At 45.7% G+C, this 15,568-nt stretch overlaps 1 protein-coding gene across 1 annotated transcript in view; it reads right to left on the reverse strand.

The window, feature by feature from the left end:
* The window catches only part of unc13c (unc-13 homolog C (C. elegans)), a gene marked incomplete at both ends in the record, with an annotated part of 246,798 nt that overhangs the window by 85,778 nt on the left and 145,452 nt on the right, over positions 1-15,568 (reverse strand). Inside the window, one exon of the mRNA XM_080787767.1 lies at positions 11,784-11,869. Within this exon, the coding sequence (XP_080643893.1) occupies positions 11,784-11,869 (86 nt within the window). The remainder of the gene's footprint in view (positions 1-11,783; positions 11,870-15,568) is intronic.

The raw sequence follows: 15,568 nt of genomic DNA on the forward strand, positions 1-15,568 counted from the left end.
GACTTTGTATCGTTTGACTTTGTAACATTTTAATTTCAAGGACCCCCATGCATTGGGATACGGACCCCCCATTTAATGCCATTTCCATCTCTGGGTCACAGACCCATAACGGTCCATTTTGGTTCGTAACCCATAACGGTCCATGCCTCTAAAGGAGCATAATTGCAAATATAATGCAAGCCACTGATACCTAAAAACAATAATGTGTCAAAAGCGCTCCTGGCATTGGGACAACAGCTGCGTTTCGTGATAATGCATCCTCTCTGTGTCTCTTGCCAGCAAAACAAACAAACAAACAAACAGACAGACAGACAAACCGTGTCTGTGAGATGAGGGCTTTAGCAGACATGCTGCCAAGTCGGAGTTTTTTTTTTATAAATATCGAAACAAAGAAAAGTATTGCCAAGAGCTTTGTGACTAGATATTAAACTACATTGATAGTATAGTCATAATAATAGTAGTCGATAGTAGTAGAGGTTTCATGCAGCAACGATTTGACTATTCCCTGAAAAGTTACGCTTTATTGACATACAAGGTTTCTGGGCCGACCGACAGCTGACGACAATACTATCCGATTGCCGTCAGACTCGGCTTGATCCAAATCAGACGTTCGCCGGTTTGCATGACATGTCATAGATCTCGTAAACAATCATGTAGACAGGCCCTGCAGGCCCGCGCCCGGGGGGAGAGAGGAGAGCGATGTCGGAGACGATGGGAATGAAATTTGATTGAACAATTTAGGCTGCACCAGTGGGCTACAAAATATGTGTTTACGGCGACGCAAGAGCATTAAGATCCTTTAATGACACGCTTGGGGAAGCGCCGCATTAAAAAGAAGACTGCAATACGACTCCACTGCCTGGTGGATGTATGGAAGTATACGGGAGCTTCATTAAGGAGATGTAGTTTGCGCTGCGATGTGTGACTGCGTCGACCTTTGGTATTGTATTACTGTCTTCCTTGAAAAAAGAGAGTGTGGTCATTTTTACTGAGCCATAGCGGGAAAGCTGAGAGGTGGACAATGTACAGTAAAAAACCCTGAGTGGTCATTTACAGTACAGCAGTGGTTCAGATGTCATGGATCCCCACATTTAAGTATTTGGCTGTGGACCCCAATCTTAAAATATATTATTTTTTTTGTATTCTTTCCCCTGTTTTTATGTGTTTATGAGGTGACAGTACTTCATTAGAGCCCGTGGTGTGGTTGTTATGTGCAATGATGTCTTCACTTTGTATTTATAGGTTTCTTCCTGGAGGCTGAAACCATATGGTGACATCACAGAAATAAAACTATGCCTGCCCCGGGAGCCAATCAGACACATGTTAAGGCGGGTCTAACCTATTACTTCATATAGTAACAGATTGTCAGGTGACGTCACACATTTGTGTATGGGCTCTCTGTGGATTCTCTACCCACATTCTGGAGGATCCAACATTATTCATAGGATGCAAAATGTATTTCGTAAGGTATTTTAAAGCTCTTTTAGTTCCCATTCAATCCAAACTCCCACAGGAGCCGTTACGGTTTCCCTCTGATCCAAGAGGTGAATAATACTTCCCTCGTCTCAGACCCAGATATATTCTTTCCTATTAAGCCGACACACAGAACTATTTTGTTTTAACACAGAGTGAACCTTCCGAAACCTAATCTCCCAAAGCAGAGATCGCTCTTCCCTTGAGCCTAAGCTCACAGACTGCCAAACACACAACATACTGTACACAACAAACAACCCAACGCATCACATTTGAGTCATACATAAGTGAAGCCTTTTTCTGTTATCTGATGATATGAAACCACACAGTGGATATTGGAGGAGATAGTGGCGGATAGATGTGCTCATCTGAGCCGGAATTCTGTCTCTCTCTCTCTCTCTCTGTCTGTCTGTCCCTGTGGCACAGATGTGCCATTTGAGGACATTAATTCAGTAGATTGTCAGTGCATTGTCAGAAAGAGAACGACGGCAGTGAGAGTTCCTCACAGCTGGACACTTCATTTCAGTAGCAAAGCAGTATAATTAGCGAGGCTAATCAGTGGATAAAACGTGCAGGGAAAAAAAAACGTGCATTTTCAGAAAATCTTCAGGAAAAGATGAGGAAAGCGCAAAGAGTTGGAATGGCACGCATCTGTACGGACCATCAAACCAGCAGAGCAGTGGTGTGGTTCAACTTCAAGGCACCATCTGTATAGACCGACTAGCAGAGCAGTGGTGTGGTTAAAGACACCATCTGTACAGACCGACTAGCAGAGCAGTGGTGTGGTTCAAGACACCATCTGTACAGACCAACAGCAGAGCAGTGGTGTGGTTCAACTTCAAGGCACCATCTGTATAGACCGACTAGCAGAGCAGTGGTGTGGTTAAAGACACCATCTGTACAGACCGACTAGCAGAGCAGTGGTGTGGTTCAAGACACCATCTGTACAGACCAACAGCAGAGCAGTGGTGTGGTTCAAGGCACCATCTGTACAGATCAACAGGCAGAGCAGTGGTGTGGTTCAAGGCACCATCTGCCCCACACTGTTGTTCTGTCTCCTTATCAGGGTCGCCATCATTCTCTCCATCATTCTTGGTGTCACTCACTCTTACATTAAGTCTATTGTGTTCGGTCTTCATCTTCCTTCCTCCATATCTCTCTCTCTCTCTCACACACACACACACACACACACACACACACACACACACACACACACACACACACACACACACACACACACACACACACACACACACACACACACACACACACACACACACACACACACACACACACACACACACACACACACACACACACACACACACACACACACACACACACACACACAGTAATCAGCCATAATGATACACGCGCCAGTGTCAAAAGAGCCGATCTACAAGCTCATAATGAATCACACAGCTAAACTTGAATCACAAGTTTAGCTTGTAGATCTCCTCTTTTGGTATGAAACAGGCTCCCTCTCTCTCTCTCTCTCTCAGACGATAGTCATTCACACAGAGACGTTAACATTAGCAGCATCCCTCCCTGTGCCAGAGGCCCTGGCACCAGAGGCACTGCGAACGGGAAGTGGAGAATACATCAAAGACTTCATTAAGTAATGTGAGTGCACGGGCAAGAGCGTGCGCACACACACACACGCACACACTCACACAAACACGCGCGTGTGCACATTCTCTCTCACACTGTCTCACAATCACATGCATATACTGTAGGCTGCATGCACATAATATATTTTGTTCTCCTCACTTTTTTCTCACAGTACATTCTTTCACGAATGCACGCATGAACAAATTCACTATGCACGCACACACGCACACGCACACACGCACACACACACACACACACACACACACACACACACACACACACACACACACACACACACAGAGAGAGAGAGCCAGCCGTCCCATCAATCGCACCGTCTTATGTAAACAAGTCAGTGAGAGTTAATTCCGTGTGGTTGGAGGAGAAGAGGAGGAGCAGCAGAGCACAGACACTGGCTCTGAACTATGGTGACCTCATTAGACACATTCCTCTGCGACACTCACGTCATACAGTATGTGTGGATGCACGTGCACCATTTTTACACGCACACACACACTACTAGATCAGCTATTTTCGGTGTGCAACACACAGCAGAAACCTCTCATCTCCATATTCTGACGTCGTGTTTTTTCATACTACTGTACGTATACTGTGTTTTGATCATATATACTACAACCCTCTCACAAAAGCACCCTGCAGCTTGTAGATCTGAACTTTTTTGCTGAAATGTCTCATTGTTTTAAATCCCGAAACGTTAACAGTTTTTGGGACATAAGAGGTTTTTCCACCCGACAGAGACCTGCTGCTAAACCTAATGACCTCGGCCTGGGCCGGCTTATAGCGGTCCAGGCACCGTGGCTGACAGTGTGGGTTCAAGTCCCAAACCCAACGAACTCTGCTGTGAGTGTCAAAACGCTGTACTGTACTGTACTTGTGTGGGGCATTTGGCACATCACACGTATACCCACGCACACACATGCACGCTGGCTCTCTTGGTCGCGCGCGTGCACGCACGCACGCTCGCACGCACACACACACAAGCACACTGGCCAGCAGGCACTCATGCACACACACTCTCAACAGGTCCTGAAATGTGGCTGGTCGTGCGTCTGTGACTCGTCCATTACATGGGCAAGCTGTCATCAGCTCGCGTGCACGCACGCACACACACACGCACACACACACACGCACGCACGCACACACACAGCCGCAGGGCCTGTATGTTGGCATCCTGTCCTGTGAGTGAGTGTGTCCACAGAGCACTGAGTGGTCATTACAGTAATTGAAATGCTGCCGTTCTCATCTCACGGATGACAAATGTTTGACTGAACTGCACTGGACTCTGTCACCTTCACCTCCGTCTGTTTGACTGAACTGCACTGGACTCTGTCACCTTCACCTCCGTCTGTTTGACTGAACTGCACTGGACTCTGTCACCTTCACCTCCGTCTGTTTGACTGAACTGCACTGGACTCTGTCACCTTCACCTCCGTCTGTTTGACTGAACTGGACTGGACTCTGTCACCTTCACCTCCGTCTGTTTGACTGAACTGCACTGGACTCTGTCACCTTCACCTCCGTCTGTTTGACTGAACTGCACTGGACTCTGTCACCTTCACCTCCGTCTGTTTGACTGAACTGCACTGGACTCTGTCACCTTCACCTCCGTCTGTTTGACTGAACTGCACTGGACTCTGTCACCTTCACCTCCGTCTGTTTGACTGAACTGCACTGGACTCTGTCACCTTCACCTCCGTCTGTTTGACTGAACTGCACTGGACTCTGTCACCTTCACCTCCGTCTGTTTGACTGAACTGCACTGGACTCTGTCACCTTCACCTCCGTCTGTTTGACTGAACTGCACTGGACTCTGTCACCTTCACCTCCGTCTGTTTGACTGAACTGCACTGGACTCTGTCACCTTCACCTCCGTCTGTTTGACTGAACTGCACTGGACTCTGTCACCTTCACCTCCGTCTGTTTGACTGAACTGCACTGGACTCTGTCACCTTCACCTCCGTCTGTTTGACTGAACTGCACTGGACTCTGTCACCTTCACCTCCGTCTGTTTGACTGAACTGCACTGGACTCTGTCACCTTCACCTCCGTCTGTTTGACTGAACTGCACTGGACTCTGTCACCTTCACCTCCGTCTGTTTGACTGAACTGCACTGGACTCCGTCACCTTCACCTCCGTCTGTTTGCTAAAGCCACCACGTCATCCGTCTATAGGGAATATATACAATCGTATAACCTATATAAATCAAACTAATCCATTTCATTATACGTTTAAAAAATAGTGTCATCCTTTATTCAAGCTATTTTATTTTAACCTACACGAGAGGGTGTTTCTTTATCATCATTAATGCACGCCTGCATGCGATGCTGCAGTTCAGAAATGTAGCGCAGAAGTGCATTAACACTTCTATTCGCGAGTTGCTCGAGTTAATTAATTTGTAGAACAATTTTTGCGAGTTGCCCGAGTCATGTTTTCATTGTTTAATCCACTCTTTTAATCAGTTTTAAGTCATACCGGACAGAATGGGATATGAGACGCGTTTTGATGACACGGGCCGGGTGCCAGTTTAGAATTGCAGCCGTCCGCAGGTGCCCTTTGAGAGCGGTTTTGAAGGAGTCAAGAGCATGATTTGCATGTCTTAATGCACAATAACAATCTACTGAATTGCTAATGGCGGGAAATGTGAGGTTCTTAACCTGTAGTAGCCTACATGCTATTGGCGTGAATATGGAGTGCTGTGATTTCTGTCCTTTTTCTATTTCGTATGTGTCTAGTTAACGTTGCACTAATAGACCCACATGTGTGGTTATAATATCACTTCATCATACAATTTACAATTTACAATTTACAATTTAGGCATTTAGCAGACGCTCTTAATCCAGAGCGACTTACATTAAGCAAGAACAAAAGCATGGGAATACATCACATAAAAACATTCATCATGAAACATGCGTAATACAACAACAGGTGTGGGTGCAACTTCAGTTCACCCATCACCACCCACCAGGCAAACCAGGCATACTTAATGAACTGGTGGCCACATAAAAACATTATTTTAACACTTTCTGTACACTTTATTTTGAAAAAAAGAAAAATAATATCTTTCTCCTAGTGTAATCATGATCATGTTTTACCGGGGCAAGAAAAACACGGCAGTCCATCTTTAATTATTGGTGGAGCACTATACCCATTCTAGACCCCTTTTGGTGTTTTAACTAAGCATGATGTTATACTTTAGCTATTGAAAAATAGCAGATCTACAAGCTCATAGCGCGCCACCGAGTGGCGCGCTACGAGCTTGTAGGTCTGCTATTTTTTGAAAGATCGTAAAAATGCGGCACAAATCTTTGAATACATTTTTTATATTTCGACTTCAGGCCTAAATGGGATAATGGCACACCGTTTTGGGAAGCTCTGAATGAGGTTCTATGTGGTTGTGAACCACATCTTCGTCACGCTTCATCAGAGCCCTGTGCACGGAGACAGACACTTGCCAGTCAGGACGACATGACTTGTTCCTCTGATGAGCAGTTTCTCTTTCTGCTAAATTACCGCTCGTTTGCCAGTGCTCCCTTCCAGCTGCTCGTGTTTTTGCTACAGCGCTGTGCTCCCGGCGTGCAGGGACTGGCTGCTGTGACCCGACAGGAACCCGCAGGCTGCTTCTAGTTCCTGGTTATCCTCAACACATTTCACACACTGGTGGAAAGGAACTGAGTACACATAGTATTCAAGGAGCGTATACGTAAGTACCATTTTGAGGTACTTTAAAGACATTTTTAACCCATTTTTAGACCTAAGTTCGATTCTACAAATGTCTTCTAAATCCTGACAGTTTGCTGAAAACCCCTATGTTTCTATATCAGTGGTTCTCAAACATTTTCACGTCAAGGACCCCAAAAATTATATGTAATTGGCAACCGAACCCCATCTGCAATTGTGTTGTTCCAGGGACCCCCCCCCCAGTAGCAAAGATTTGAGATAAAATGTTCACTCTGTAATAATATAATTTATATTCAATGATTTGAGGCACATTTTCACGATTATTCTAAAATAGCAGACCTACAAGTTCATAGCGTGCCACTCGGTGGTAGATCTGCTATTTTTCAATAGCTAAAGCATAACATAATGCTAACACCAAAAGGGGTTCCCACCCAAAATGGTTTAAAGACGTGTTTCATTCAAGATGACATCCAGACAGTGTATTACTCATTTTAAACATAATCAGCACGCTAAAATACGTCTCTGAAAACATTATAGCTTATAAATAAGCCACGTATAGTAGCAAAACATGCTTTGCTGGTCGTCAGCCTGTCTTATGTAAACAAACAGATTCAACGCTGTGTGCCTGTGTGAGTGCGTATAGGCCTACTTGTGTAGGCATCATGCTTCCCTGAATGACAACACAACCCATCCGTCTTATACAGATTGGCCAAGCTTTGGCGTCACGCCTGTGGAGCCGCACCAATATATACATGGCGGCGTGCGCATAGTAGAACTCCATTCTTACACAGAGCAATGCACAACACATCTTTACTGTATGTATGTGTGTGTCTGTGTGTCCGTCTGTCCTCTATGTATACAGGACATCATTAACATGTCAGCGTTCTTTGATGACATCATGTGCAAATGTGCACACAGAAATGGTAAATGGTGCGTTTATTTATTGCCTTATATCTAAAACGCTTTATGATGTGCGTTACATTCACGCGTGCGTGCGTCTATGTGCGTGCGTGTGTATCTGCATGTACGTGTGTGCGTGCGGTGCATGAATTATCAGGGGTTCGGCACCTGGTTGCCATAGCAACTCAGTGGCCTTAGTAAGGAGGGAGGGGGGGGGGGGGGGGGTGTGCTGTCGAGACAAGGATGAATTGCTGGGACGAGATTTTACTGCTCCTCTCCTCTGCCTTCAACGCACACACAAACACACACACGCATGCACATACCTATACATGCACACAAAGCAGGTGTCAGAAATATTCCCAAATCTTGACCTCAATCCAATCCCCACTACCGTCTGATTAAAGCTGCCTCGCCATGTGTCGCTGCATGCGTGCATGTGTGCGTTTGCGTGCCAAACGCACACGCGTGTGTACCCCATGGGGTACACACGCACACACAAAGCACAAAAAATACCCGCCATTAAGACATGCCCAAACGCCAGGTTGAAAGTGACTGACCTGACCGAAAAAGCACATTTACTTACAATAAGTACACTAGATTGAACCATCAGAATGTTAGGATGCTGAATGAACCTATGTGTCACTGGCCCACCCATCTGTCACTGGCCCATCCATATGTGTCACTGGCCCACCCATATGTGTCACTGGCCCACCCATATGTCACTGGCCCACCCATATGTCACTGGGCCACCCATATGTCACTGGCCCACCCATAGGTGTCACTGGCCCACCCATCTGTCACTGGCCCACCCATCTGTCACTGGCCCACCCATGTGCCACTGGCCCACCCATGTGTCACCGGCCCACCCATCAGTCACTGGCCCACCCATCAGTCACTGGCCCATCCATCAGTCACTGGCCCACCCATAGGTGTCACTGGTCCACCCATATGTGTCACTGGCCCACCCATATGTGTCACTGGGCCACCCATATGTGTCACCGGCCCACCCATCTGTCACTGGCCCACCCATCTGTACTGGCTTGGATTAGTGGAACTAACATAGTACACTTGAAGTTCCGACATGGCACAAAGCAACGCGCCGTGAGCTTGTAGATCTGCAAACGTCTATGTTTGGGTCTTGAGTTAGAAGGTTTTGGAACAACTTTAACAGGATTACAGTGCCAGGGCACAGTACTTGTACTATATAGTGCAGTGTAACTGTACTCTCCTTCTCACCGGAGGCCATGTAGCTAACATGGCTGACAGGGAGTGATGGATGGCAGATGCTGTGTGGAAGTGATACCATAACGGAGTGGGGGCCGTAGCAGCGCTGACAGAGAGGCAGACCCTAACCAGTGTGTCTGCCAATGTAAACACGTTACCACAACACACCAGGTCTGAGCCGGACATACTTTCTTTGACTCGTTGGCGCGAATAAAATAAAAATGACTTCATGTCGATTATAAATGGAGACCCTGTAACAAGCACACGTGCGGTAGAATCCTTACTGTTCATTTACAAATGGGATAAGATCCATTAAGTTCCTCTTACGTTTACTCTCAAAGTTATTTTTTATCTTCAGTCACAGAGCTCCTGTGATGCTCCACAGGGGCCCAGTTTAAATGTCTATTTATTGTCTTATTTTCCTTCCCGGCATTCTATTTTTTTCAGTGATGATGTACCGACCAAAGAAAAAACGAAAAAACACCACGTTTATCTCGACACGATAAAAAAAAAGAACATGCCAAAATGGCATAATTTAATTTCACTGTATCCTGGAATCGGCCTGATCTTGTGTCGTTTATTGCACAAAGATGCGTCGCAGCTGCGTCCCGTCCCGCTGCTACACCGTGCCTACTTTATCTTTTAATAGGCCTTGTAATGTTCACATCCACTCTATCTTTTTTAATGTTTACAGTTTAAAAAGTGCCTTGGATTTGTCAAAATGTGTGACGGATACAAAGTGCTCTTTCTCACTGTGAGAAATGAGTCGTAACAAGAGTGTTCTAAAGCCCCACAGACAAATTTGTCAACGGCAACGCAGCTTGTCATTCCTGCCGCTGCATTCTGTATATGCAACAGCATGTGAATTTTAATAATGCCAACGCTTTTGCACTTTTACTCGAGCACACATTTTGAATGTGAAGGCCTTGTACTCAGTATTTAGTTATTAAGAGTTATTGCTCCTTCTGCTCGAGTACAAATTACTTCTCCCTCCACTGATCAAAATCAGACCTATCTGAAGTGAGTGGTGCAACAGCGCCACCTGTTGGTACACTAAACATACATACATACATAGGGAGTCAGGGACACAGGGACACCGCCAGGGACGGACAAAGCCGGGCATTGGAGTGGCTGGGTTGCACCAAGGTCACCGTGTGACTGGTCGCTGTCCACCAGAGGTGGTGCTGAAACATTCACCACACGATACATGTAAGAGTGATGGGTGCTGTCTCTGGTCCTGAAGAATCACCACATAATGCATCTAGACTAGAGTGATGGGCGCTATCCATGGTGCTGAAGCAGTCACCACACATAATGCATGTGGAGGGGTGGGTGCTGTCCATAGTGCTGAAGCAGTCACCACGTGATACACGCAGAGTGGCGAGTGCTGTCCATGGTACTGAAAGGTTCACCATGATCATGATGCATGTAGACTAGAGTGACGGGTGCTGTCCGTGGTGCTGAATCACTCACCATCATACTGTAATGCATGTATAGTAGAGCGGTGGGTGCTGTCCATGGTTACTAAAACATTGCATTGCTGTAACTGAGAATCTGTTCTCCTTCAGGGATAATGTAGTTAACAAAAAACGAAAAAGCTACAAATTAAAATAAGCTTTAAGAAACAACAAAGTGTATTGTGTGTTTACAAAACGAACTAAAATTTTGGCGAAAAAAAATGTCCTTAGTTGTAGTCTACGTCAAATAAATCTTAAAAACAAATCATTAGGTGATTCTACACAGTTATACAATTATTTAACAGAATGGGGCCTGTGCTGAGAGTCTAGCTCCACCCCTTCGTATAGCTTATGTAATCTACTGTGGCAATGATTTCTTATCAATACCTATTACTGTTAGTGTCATGCAGTGCAGCCCAATTGCACTGGCCTGTACACTGTAAACGGTCCCATGAGGCAGGCACGTGCGCACGCGCACACACGCACACACGCACACACACACACACACACACACACACACACACACACACACACACACACACACACACGTGTGCACAGAGCACTCAACATACAGTATCTTGCACAGATCCTCTGGTGGGTAGTTGAAGTGTTGATCAATGGGTTTAGCTTGATTAAAACCAACGTGTCTGCTCTGTGCAGTGGTCAATACAGAGAGAGAGAGAGCATGGTAGTGTGATGTAGATCGGCACACAGCCGGCCACAGATAAAGCCCATAAACAACACATGGGATAGCAGCCGATAAACACCACAATCACACACCATGTACCATAGTACACACACTTTGTGCACTTAAATCAATATCACGCGCGCACGCACGCACGCACGCACGCACACCCATATACTGCCTCCTGCTGGACGCAGAGCCAACCGCAGACTGCCGAGGCTATTTCAATGCTGCACACACTCCCACTGACATCCTGTTTGGAGCGTCCATCTTAATGCTAAATAATTCGCGTCAATGCCAGCGAGCTAAAATGAAGCCATCCTTGCTCCAATGTTTCCATCTAGACCACCGGATAATCAGCAAAGACCTCCGAACATCGCGCATTTTATATAAACCATGGAGATCTCCGTAGATTAGGAGTTATTCAGCTTTTTAGTCAGCCTGTATTATGGGAGGCGGACGGGAGCACAGTTACGCAACCCGTAACCGTATAAAAATATAAATCAGCGATCCGGTTTGATATCAATAATAAAGCTCATCAGACGGAACATTAGGCCAGAAGCGGTTGCCCGGTTGGATTCCTTCTGGCGGAACGTTCCGTCACAAGCAGTTAAACCGTTTTTTGCAATGTTTTATCAACAGCTTGTGATTAAATAATATCCACCCGACAGCACACACACTCACGCACGCACGCACACCACGTGCACGCTTAATCCCATGCGTTCCCGTTACTGACCTTCCATGGCGTACTTCATATCCATGGCGAAGTTGTTCCACGTGATCTCTGCGCTGATCTTGCCCATGTTCAGCTCCTGCGGAAACCTAGGTGTGGAGAGATTGGGAAACGATTGAAACCTAGGTGTGGAGAGATTGGGAAACGATTGAAATGAAGAGCCAAGATTCCATTCCTTCAAAGTAGTAATAACACCACGCTCGGCTGGCCAGCCTCTCCTTCAACACCCCGCCACTTATACCAGATGTGCAGGACGGACGTGTGTGGCAGCATGCAAGGCGGGCCCTAATCTGACTATATAATTCCTCACTGTTTCAACAAGCGCGCCTTTTATATTCGACGGCGGAGGCCGGGAAAGGCAGGTGGGGAAACCGGGGGACATACTGTGGAGGTGATTCACAGCTGTGGTGGTGGGAAAAATATATCCCATCGTTTTCCGTTGTATAGCGCCCACACTGTGGAACATTCTGCTGCCTTATAGTCCGGCAGCCGGGGGTGGGGAGTGGGAAGTTTTGGTATATATACGTTTTTATTGGCCTAAAATATTGGCTTTAATATACATACATTCATGAATCCACTTGCTGACCGGCTGACGGTATTGAGATGACGTGTCAAACTATGGGGTTTGGCCGTATTTAGCCCAATGATGAGTGTGTTTTTTTTGTGCAAAACAAAATGCTTGGAATGGATTCAGATTCATGATATCAGATATTTTGACATATCACATGCTACAGTATATAAAGCATAATGAAAATTAGAAAATCATGCCTTATATAGGTTGTTAATGGTATGGTCATATAAAAACAAGAATTGAATGAATTGCCAGCTGTGTGATAACTCTGTAAAAGTATGAATCGGCCCTTACTGTTTATTTTGCAACGAGGAGCCATGTGTGTCTGTGTACGTCGCCTCAGCTAAAAACAAAGTGAAGGCTGAGCCTGACTTATGCTTCGCCGTACGATGTGTTGCATGCTGAAAGTAGCTGATCATTCTGCAAGCTCAGAGCGTTGTGAGCTTGTAGATCGGCTATTTTCACCACGGAGAACATTATTTGTTCCCCATGCACATTGCAAAAAGCAGCCTGCAGCGCGTGTTTGCAGTGTTGCCAGTTCTGCGTAATATAACCGACTTTGGGCTAGTTTTCCTGTAGCATAGCTAAATATTCATATTTGCTTTAGTTGCCCGTGGCTTATTTCTGAAGTGTAGTTGCTTATTTGGTCTTGCTTTCATGTTCCTTTTTAAAATAGCTGATGTAATAGGGCTCAAGTGATGAAACTGGTTGCTTCTTTTGGGTTTGTTCTCATCGACCTGGTCACATAATCTGGCAATCCAAACCAAAACCAAAACACAGATAGCATTTGTAGCCTGCGTGGGGGTCCACGGGTACAGTGCTGTTTTGAAAATATTGAACCAATGAAAGTAGCAAAAAGCGCTTCAGACAAAACCTCTTAACTCCATTGGACCCTCAAACTGTCTTCTAAAACAACTAACTCCACCACCTGTCCCACTCTCATGGAAGTAAAAAGAAATGTCACAACACCTTTGATGAGGCAGTATTGCATTGATATAAAAACATATATGAGGTTTTCTTCATTTCCTGACAAATGAACATTTTGGAGTTACATAAGTGGTTTCTTTCTGACAGCAGAAATATACACTTTGGTCCAACAAAACTGTTGTTTTAAATGCAGTCTGCTAACACACAATGCACAGTGCAACTAAGTAGAACCAAAGATCCTTTGATATATTGACAAGATACGCCTCGGTCAATAGTACGGACTGGTCACTGCAGGTGAATGTCAGATCTCACCAGTGTCCTATGATCAGTGTTGCTACAGTATATATTACAGTATATATTACAGTATATATTACAGTATATATTACAGTATATATTCCTGTTGTTGCCGATACAGAAAGGTCTCGAAGAAAGATAGTTTTCTGTCCTCATTTGTTCTGTCTGAAAAAAGGGGCCAATTTAATGTCAAGAGTGTTCCGGAACGATACAGTAAGAGAGTCTGTGAGGAATGGGTCCAATTTTTGCTCGCATCCTTAGAGCAAAGTTGGGTTCAGAACTGGAACCAAAAAGACTTCTTCTGGCCCTGGAGTGGGAACCAAAGTGGACGTGTCACAAGGTTGGATGATACAGATGTGATATAAATCATCATAGAAAATAAAGAACGGAGCCAGTTCTATAGAACCAAAGGGGCCCTAGAGGGGGTCCTTGGGGGGGGGGGGGGGGGGTTCCAGGGGTCCCCAGCAATACTAGTTGACATAACATCACAGTCATCAAAATCTCTTCTGGGGGCACATGGCATAAAACCTTTTGAGTTGGGGGTCCGTAACCAAACGCAGCACGAAAACGTAAGGTGTCAGTGTGAGGGCCGATTCATACTCCTATTTTAGAGCCGAATAAAAGTCGGTTCGGCTCTGTGAATCGGCCCTGACACCTTACGACAAGTTACCGCTCTATGGTCACTCTATGGTCACTTCTCCATTGAAATTCAGAGACAGGCTAAGGAAATGTTGAAAATGAGTGGAATTCCCCTTTAAACGAGCAGGAGAGCTAATGCCAGTGAGAGAGAGAGAGAGAGAGAGAGAGAGAGTGAGAGAGACTCATTTGGTGAGCAAATTGTTATTTTGAAGGCCTATGGATTACCAGTCAAACATTTAACGTCAATGGTTTAATTATCCGTGTCCTCGCGTGGCGGGTGATGGGCGGACATTCATATACAGACGACAACGAGAGCCTGGACTCCACAGGAAGGTCAATTTCCTCTGAAAAAATCCGCTTCTTCTCCCCCCCCCGACACACAGACCACCCCTGTCAAGCACAATCGCCCAAGACTATTTCGTCCGGAACAGTAATCATTTTTGCTCGGCGCGGATGTTTCCGTGGGGCAAACAATCACACACACTCTCTCTCTAGGTCGTCCTCAGACACACCTTTATGTGGAACAACATCCAACTCGGTGACAACTAAAAAAGATTTATCCTCCTCGCTGGCGACAAATAAGAACCAAAAAAAAACTAAAACAAAAACAAAAAGTGCCCAGTAAACAATATTTGTTGTCTGCGGTATCTCTCCCCCTCCCCCTCCTCCTGCTCTGTCTCCTCTAGGCTTCCTCTATTGTCTTGTGCTCTCTCCTTCATACTCCCACGGTGCGTTCAAGGCTCGCTAGACAATCAGAACCTGGAGCGAACCCCTAAACGCATGTCATCATGGCATGGCGCAGGAGCGACAACCTCTATTCGCATCTCGTATGAGCTTCGTTGTGACGACGCTCGCACTCGAAGCGGCAGTATAGCTGCTGCTTGTGACAGCAACGCTCCCCAGCTCTCGGTTTCTAAGAACTATATAATCACAAAACCGTTGTGTTCGATCGACCTACATACATACAGTACAGTACATACAGGGAGTAACACAGCATTTCGGAGCCAGTAGGGTTTAGACCTCCATCCACAGCGGGGGAAAAGAAAAAGAAAAAAAGCGAACTAACACGACAAAAAAAACATTCACAGGCGTTTTTCTCAGGCAGTGGTTCAGAGGTGTTGTGGAGCTGTTGTCACAGGCATTACTGTGAGATGATGACAGGGCAGCTCTATAGGCTGTCGTTGCTATACGGTATATGAACACTGCTATAGGGCCCAGTTTTATAACGCTGGAACCGGCACATGGTTTTAAACTTGTGCCTTGAGATCGACCCCAAAACGGTTTGTCCCCCAGATGATTGAGCTTAATGTGCAGAACTTGAGAAAGCCCGGAGGGGGCGAAACGTTGTTGTATTTAT

Source organism: Protomyctophum bolini (assembly GCF_963924005.1).
Source record: "Protomyctophum bolini genome assembly, chromosome: 1".
Classification (NCBI taxonomy): Eukaryota; Metazoa; Chordata; class Actinopteri; order Myctophiformes; family Myctophidae; genus Protomyctophum; species Protomyctophum bolini.